Below are 8,767 nucleotides of genomic sequence, written 5' to 3'. Positions count from 1 at the left end.
ATAGTTAGGATACCTATGTCATGACATAGGATTCCAATATGTGTCTTCGTGTAAGATCACGTCTGGAACGTTGGCATCGATTTGAAATTTACGTGTAAAACCATGTCTGGGACATTGGCATCATATTTGATTTTGTGTAACACCCTGTCTGGGATAGTGGCATCGATACTTGATTACATGTAAGAGCACGTCTGGGACGTTGGCATTGTACGAGTTTTTCAAGCTATCCGAGTATCCTTATGATTCCAAACGGTTCAACAGGAATTTCGAGAAAAGAATGAATATATATGAACTAGGTTTGAAATGTATGCTATGTTTGAGAATAAAAGGTAAGTATATGTGCTAGTGATGATATTTGATATAAGTATAATAAAATATGTTATATGTGCAAATGAATTGGGAATATGTGAAATGTATATGAACTATGTGGTTTGTGATAGTATTTGACTATGGAGTATTGTAATTTGATGATGCTTATATGCTTAAAATGTTAAGTTTATTTGTATATGGCTCACTAAGCTTTTGAAAGCTTACTTTGTGTGTTTCATCCTGAGGCTCCCACGTGTCCTCCTTAGTGCTATGATTCTGCCACAGCACCTTCACTAATGGGATAGATTTCTTCCAAAAAACCCTCACATCACGATCTAGAATCTAAATCGGCTCCTCCTTGAAGGTCAAATCTGGCTTAACCTCAATCCCCTCAACAGGGAAAATATGAGTAGGATTAGAGCGGTAACGCCTCAACATCGAGACGTGGAGTACGTCATGAATATGGTCTAGCTCTGGAGGTAACTCCAACTGATAAGTGATTGGCCCCACACATTTCAGAATCCGATAAGGCCCAAAAAACCTTGGGCTTAATTTGCTTTTGTGACCGAACCTCAAAACCTTCTTCCATGGAGAGACCTTGAGAAACACGAAGTCTCCCACAGAATACTAGTCTCACGCTTCTTCAAATCTGCATAGGATTTCTGTCTATCCGAAGCAGCCTTCAGACGATCCAAAATCAATCGAACCTTATCCTCAGTCTCAGAAACCAATTCAAGACCCAAAACTCGACGTTCACCCAACTCAATCCAACACAAAGTAGTATGGCACTTACGACCATACAGAGCCTCGTAAGGTGCCATCTGAATACTCGATTAGAAACTGTTATTGTAGGCGAACTTAGCTAACTGCAGATAATCCTCCCAACTACCTCGAAAATCGATAAAAAAACTCCTCAACATATCCTCCAATATATGAATCACCCTCTTTGATTTACCATTGGTCTGAGGATGGAACGCAGTACTGAAGTCCAATCTCGAACCCAGAGCCTTATGTAACTTTTTCCAGAACTAAGACGTGAAGCGAGGATCCCTATCAGAAATGATTGAGACAGGTACCCCATGCAGTCTCACTATCTCAAAAATGTAGAGCTTCACCAATTTCTAAAGAGAATAGTCGGTCCTAGTCAAAATGAAGTGTGCAGACTTGGTCAATCGATCCACGATGACCCAAACAGAATCTTTCTTTGTGGGTGTTAGAGGCAACTCACTAACGAAGTCTATCGTTACGTGCTCCCACTTTTATAGCCGAATCTTAATCGGCTGTAATAAACCCAAAGGTAACTGATGCTCAGCCTTAACTTGCTGGCACGTCAGATATCGTGCCACAAAATTAGTAACCTCCCATTTTAACCTTGGCCACCAATATAGTTCTTAAATATCTCGATACATCTTATTCCCACTGGGATGTATAGCATAAGGGCTACTATGCGCCTCTGTCAGAATAGACTGCCTTAGTTTAGTATCATTTGGTATACAAATCTGACCATGAAAATAGAGTACCCCATCATTATTCAGCCCAAATTTCGTAGTGCTGCCACTTTCAACCTGACGGAACTGAAGACCCAATGATTCATCCTCTAATTGCCTATCCCGAATCTGTTTTATCCAAATCGGTTTAACCTACAGCTCAGCCAACAAACTTTCATCGTCGAACAAACTAAGTCGATTGAACATTGCTCTCAAATCAATAATCACCCTATGGCTCAGCACATCGGCCACCACATTGGCCTTGCCAGGATGCTACTCAATAGTACAGTCATAGTCCTTAAGCAGCTCAATCCATCTATGTTGTCTAACATTCAATTCCTTCTGAGTCAGGAGGTACTTAAGGCTTTTATGATCAGTGTAGATAATGCACTTCTCACCCCGTACAGATAGTGCCTCTAGATTTTCAAAGCAAAGAATATGGCGACCAATTTCAAATCATGCGTCGAATAGTTGGCATCATGTGTCTTGAGCTGACGAGACGTATATGCCACAACATTACCATTCTGCATCAGAATACAACCCAAACCCACATGCGACGCATTACTGTAAACCAGAAACTCTTTCCCAGGTTTAAACTGTATTAGAATAAGAGCCTTAATCGGAATAGTCTTAAGCTTCTCGAAGCTCTCCTGCTGTACATCAGTCCATACAAATGGTACACCCTTACGTGGCAGCTTTGTAATAGCCCGATTTAGGGCCTAGTCGGAATAGTGGTCTTGGGACCACTAATTCAATGTTAAGAAAATTATTTTATTATTAAATTGATGTTATAGCATGCTAATAAGAGTGCATGAAAAATTTGATGGATTAATTTTAGCGTTTATAAGCCTAATTGTGAAAAAGGACTAAATCGCATAAAATGCAAAAGTATTGAATTGATAGCTAAAGGTGTTAAATAGTTAGAGAACCCACATTAAGGGTCTTTAAAAGGCAAATAGACCCTTGGAAGAAGGCATAGCCGGCCATAGAGTCAAATAGGAGACAAATTTGTCAAAATTAGATGAGTTGGTGACCAATTTTTACTAGATTAAAAATAAAATAAAGGGAAAAGATATCATCTTTTTTTTTAATCTTCTTCTCCACTAAATTTTCAGAAAAATTAAGGGTTTGAAAGATTGAAATTTTTCAGCAACTTGAAGCACTCACAAGTAAGTGATTTTAGTTAGTTTCTTCAAGACTTTTACATTTTTTAACCCCTTGAAGCATGAGCTTTCAAATGAGGGTACAATTTTGCAAAATGATTGAAAGTCTAGGGTTTTTCCATGAGAGAATCTAGGGTGTTTTTTGAGATTTTATGGAATAATATGAGTCTTGGGTGTGATGTAAACAACTTTTTTGAAAGGTATTAGCATGAAAACACCTAAAGGGACCACTTTGCATAAGTTGTAAAATAGATGAAAAATGTGTGAAATAGTAGGATTTTGGAGTTTCTATAAGAGTAAAAAGGGTTTGAATAGGGTTAAGATGCGAAGAAATTCGATAAAAATCAATTTTCGAGCCTAGGGGTAAAATAGTCATTTTGTCAAGGTCTAGGGGCAAAATGTTCATTTTACCAAAGAAGTGAATTTTCGATTGCCTAATTTTATTGAGTGGTTAAGTAAGTGTATTTTGCTATTATAGATCAAGAAATATCGAATCTGAACCTAGACTAGGGGAAAGCCAAACAAATCGACTAAATCGACTAGTCGTCATATTTTGTAATCCGAGGTAAGTTGTATGTAAATAATACAACTACATTACTAATGTATATGTGTTGAATTGTATTTGAGTTAATACAGCATGAATTTCTTGATTTTGAAATTGAGAAAGTATGATGATAATAGAGATAATAGAGTTCATGTTCGAACCTAGGAAATATATTGGATATTCATGCCATGACATATAGGTATTTGTGGGCTAGTGTAAGACATGTCTGCGACATGCATCAGCCACATTATGAGAGCCAGTGTAAGACCATGTCTGGGACCTAGCATCGGCATTAAGACGAGTGCTAGTGTAAGACATGTTAAGGACATGCATTGACCTCGATATATAAGCCAGTGTAAGACATGTCTGGGACATGCATCGGCTATGAGATGAAAGTCAGTGTAAGACTATGTCTGGGACATGGCATCGACATGAGATATGAGTTAGTGTAAGACTGTGTCTGGGACATGACGTCGGTACCTTACCCACGTTTGAGGCTTAATGAATATCCAGTAGTGTTCTGAATGGTTCAACGGTGAGTATTATGACTTTAAGTTAATGAGCATGGTATAACTGTGTTGTGAGTGGTCTAGGTACCTATTTGAAAGGTATGAGATATAAGCTCGATATATGCTATGAGATTTATATGGATAGTGATGAGTAAGTAATGCTTGCGCCTACTTTTGTGTTATTGGCATGTTAATGAATGGTTAAATTGTTGTTGTATATTTATTTATATGCAACTTACTAAGCTTTATGCTTACTCCCTCTCCTTTTCTTTTTTTTATAGTGCTGCCTATCTAGCTCAAGGATCAACGGAAGTCAGTGATATCGATCACACTATCAATTGAAGCACTCAATATAGTTTGATCTATATTTTTGAATATGGCATGTATAGGGCTTAGACTTTACTGTTTTTGGTGTCATTGAGAACCAGCCAAATGTGTTGGCTTGGGTTAAAAACCCTTCATTTTTTATTAAGCCTCAAATGATGCTGATCATTCATTTTGATTTGTATGCAAGGATGTTAATTTCAAAGATAAGTATAATGCACCCATGGAATGTTGTTCATTGTGGTTGATTTGGTTGCTTGAGATAGCCTTGTATTGGCTTTGGTTGTTAATGTGTATGTTGTGTAGGTAAGGGTGGCAAAGAGGCTTGGTAAATAGCCTTATATTGTCTACACGAGTAGACACACGATCATGTGTCTAGGCCGTGTATGACACACGGTCTAACCTACGGGCGTGTGGTCCAGTCGTGTGTCCTCTGCACGTAAAAATTTCAAGTCAGTAAGCATGGTAGTAAATACACGGGCAGAGACATGGCCGTGTGTCTCAGTCGTGTGAGGGACACGGCCTAGCACACGGGCGTGTGCTTTGGCCGTGTGACATTTTAGGAATGCTGACGTCAGAAATAGAATGTCCATGTTTTTGCACACGGGCTAGGACACGGGTGTTTCATGGCCGTGTGAAGGACACGAGCGTGTCATGGCAGTGTGAAGGACATGGGCCAGGCATACGAGCGTGTGCCAGGCCGTGTGAAAACCCCTGTAGGTGTGCTCTTAAAATTAATTCCACACAAGTGGAGGACACGGGCATGTCCTTATATTGCTTAGGCCGTGTGAGCCATACGGGTCATCAACACAACCATGTGGAAATGGCCACACGGGCATGTTGCCCTTCTACACGAGCGTGTGCTCTGTTTCAAAGTCAAATTTTCTATAGATGGATTAAAGACCCAGGGCTGATCCCGAATAGTTTTCAATGGTCGATTTGGGGCTCGTAAGCCCATAATAAGAAGTTTAAAATAGAAATTGGAAAAGTTTTAAATTGGACCGAGTCTTGGTAACTTGTGAACATTTCGGTAGGTAATGCATCGTACTCTGCTCTGACGTGGGTTACGGGTATGGGGTGATACAAGCTTAGTTAAGTGCGTTGCAATCAGTGAGAAACCTTCCACAAACCGCTGATAATAACTCGCTAAACCTAGAAAACTGTGAATATCTGACACATGCTTAGACTGTTTCCAATCCAGCACAGCCTTAATCTTTCAAGGATCAACTCAAATCTCCTTAGCAGAAACTACGTGCCCTAGAAAAGTGACTTCACGAAGCCAGAACTCACACTTACTGAATTTAGCATAGAGCTTCTTCTCACACAGAATCTGAAGCACAACTCTAAGATGCTCTTCATGCTCATCCTCAGTGTTAGACTATACTAGGATGTCATTGATAAAGACCACGATGAACTCATCTAGATAAGCCTGAAACACTCGGTTTATTAGGTCTATGAACGCGACCGGTGCATTCGTCAACCCAAAAGAAAATACTAGGAATTCCTAATGCCCATACCGAGTCCTAAATGTCATCTTATGGACATCCACTTCCTTAACCCTCAACTGATGATACCCTGAATAGAGATTGATCTTAGAGAATACAAAAGCCCATTGAAACTGATCAAACAGGTTGTCAATCCTAGGAAGTAGATACTTGTTCTTAATGGTCAGCTTGTCCAACTACCGATAATCTATGCACATTCTCATGGTCCTATCCTTCTTCTTAACAAATAGAACAGGTGCTCCCCATGGAGACACACTAGGATGGATGAAACCATGGTCCAAAAGTTCCTACAGTTGAGCTTTAAGCTTTGTAAGCTCTTTCAGTGCCATACGGTAAGGAGTGACAAACACCGAAGCTGTACCAAAAAGAAGCTCAATCCCAAATTCCACTTCTCGATTCAGAGGTAAACCTGATAGCTCATCAGGAAAGACATTCGAAAAGTCCCTTACAGTTCGAATGTCCTTTACAGTACAGTCCCCAAAAGCGAAAACATTAATATAGGCCAAAAACGCTTCACATCCCATACAAACCAGTTTTTCAGCCACCAGTGCAGAGATCATATTAGTCAAATAATTTCGACGTTCTCTAATCATAACTACCTCATTATCCCCCTGAGTTCGCATAGTCCAGACTGACACGGTGTTTAACCAACCAGTCCATACCCAGAATTAGGTCGAGCTCCCTAAACGAAAGCTCTATCAAATTAGCCAAAAATACCGCCCTTTGAACCTCTAGCGAAACATCTCTATACAGTTTGCTAACCCGAACTGACTACCCCAGTGGGCTCATACAGTCACCTCACTAGGAGTACTCTTAACCAAAATCTCAAAGTTTCCAAACACAGTGCTAGCTACATAGGAATGTGTGGAACCTATGTCTATCAAATCAAAGTAAGGTACATCATAAATTAAGAACATGCCAGTAATGATGTTTGAAGCAAATCTATCCTCTTGGCGACGAGCAGTATAAACAAGAGCAGACTGCCTCACCTCAGTTTGTCCAGCACCTCTACCAGGTGCTCTCTATCCGTGGCCCAAACCGTTACCACCTTTAGCCTGACCACGGCTTCTCAGTGGCTGCTGAACTACCCTCTGTGGCTGTGAAGTACTAGAACTCAGAGCTTGCATCTGATCAACCCTCAGCGGACACTCTCAAATGTGGTTCTCTAATGACTCATACCTCAAACATGCCCTAGTCCTCCTGTAACACTCACCCTGATGGCGTCTACCACAATCTCCACACGGCTGCAATCTAGTAGGAGCAACAAGGGCCCTAGTTCTCACCGGCCCATCAGTCCCGACCTTTTTCTTAGACCTTTGCATCGAACTCGAAGGCTATGAATCCCTCCTGTTCTTATCCCTCTTACGGTCTCTATTTTGGCGTTTAGCACTCTTAACCACTTCGCCAATCTTCGCCTTCTCCACCAGAACAGAGAACTCTTGCTCCCTCTGCGGAGCGATTAATACCCTTAGACTATCCCTAAGGCCGCCCTTAAAATGGATACATCTCTCATATTCAGACGCCACCATACCTAGTGCATAGCGGCCTAGTCTCAGAAAGTCGACCTCATACTTGGCCACTGATTGGTCTCTCTGAGTGAGGTTCAAGAACTCACTCCTACGAGCATCGATATGACTTGCTCCCATATACCTCCCTTGGAAGGCAGACTTAAAAAACTCCCAAGATAGATGATCGGGCTGAATGCCCTCATTAACAGTCAGCCACCACTGGTAGGCCTCATTACGAAGCAACAAAACTGCACCCTTCAATTTCTGCTCAGGGGTACAGTCTAAATCATCCATTATCCTCTCAGTAGCCTCCATCCAGTACTCAGCCACATTAGGGGTGACTCCAATGACACCTCTAAAAATTTTGGCTCTATTGGACAGGAATCGTTCCGTAATTGACCCTCGGCCCCTAGATCCAGTGTTGGCCCAACGACCCATTCCAGTGTCTTTAACATAGCCTAGGATAATGTGTCGTCCCCAGCCATGCAATCTTGAGACTCAGTCTCAGTAGTAGGTGACACTGACATCTCACTCGTATCCAAGTTCAGCATTCTACCTAGAGAAAATGACTCAGCTCGAGCCCTTTATGGCCTCTACCTCAGCCTCTAGTACCACGTCCACGGATACATCGTGCACTCATGTCTATTCATATTTATCTGTATTACAAATTTTATGAATCAGTTACAGTTCCAGTATTTATTAACAGATGTTTTATGTAGAGCAGTATCATAAATTCAGAGTTTGTTTTTTGTAAGCACAGTCTCTATCAGTTTCAGTTTCACTACAGTTTTGGTATACACTAACTAGAGTGTTTTCAGAATAGACTAGCTCTAATATCATAATATTTTATCAGAATACTTACAAGATCGGTGCTGGAAACTCGGTGTACCATATTATCAATCAAATCATTTCATATTATTTGAAAATCAGTTCTTAAAAACCAAGTTTTAAAACTCAAAATCCACGGCCGAATTTTGTAACTTGGCTCTAATACAACCAAATGTAACACCCCAAACCCGGCCTAGACATTATGGCTGAATCTGGCGATGTCAAATAGAATGAAATTTGAAACTGAATTTATCAAGTTAAAACTATTCCCGTTTATTAGTTTCTATTTATCTCTTCTCAACTTCAAAATCATTTTCTCATTAATTTGGCTCTCTTAAAAACATATTTTGTAGCGAAAGTTTTTAAAACCATGATATTTAAAGAAAATCGTTCACATTTAGGGAAAATGATGTTTTTAATTAAACTGAGTTTTCATCGAGTTTGCAGTTTAAAAATCCATGAAAACGGTTAAAATGCAAAGTAACAGAAAAAGTAAAAAAGTCCAAATTATATAAAAATACCCTAAAAATAATAGAAATTAAAAATCTTAAATGGAATTAAATTAGTTCAATAGTCATGTGGTCATCGTT

General features: G+C 40.0%; 1 protein-coding gene across 1 annotated transcript; it reads right to left on the bottom strand.

The window, feature by feature from the left end:
* Nucleotides 1–7,175: 7,175 nt before the first annotated feature.
* LOC107963017 (uncharacterized) lies at nucleotides 7,176–7,787 on the bottom strand. Its single transcript, XM_016899618.1, has one exon. The coding sequence runs from the start codon at nucleotides 7,785–7,787 to the stop codon at nucleotides 7,176–7,178; it is 612 nt and encodes a 203-aa protein (XP_016755107.1).
* Nucleotides 7,788–8,767: the final 980 nt, after the last annotated feature.

Source organism: Gossypium hirsutum, chromosome A01 (assembly GCF_007990345.1).
Source record: "Gossypium hirsutum isolate 1008001.06 chromosome A01, Gossypium_hirsutum_v2.1, whole genome shotgun sequence".
In the NCBI taxonomy this organism is placed as follows: Eukaryota; Viridiplantae; Streptophyta; class Magnoliopsida; order Malvales; family Malvaceae; genus Gossypium; species Gossypium hirsutum.
This window is presented reverse-complemented; position numbering and strand designations above follow the sequence as displayed.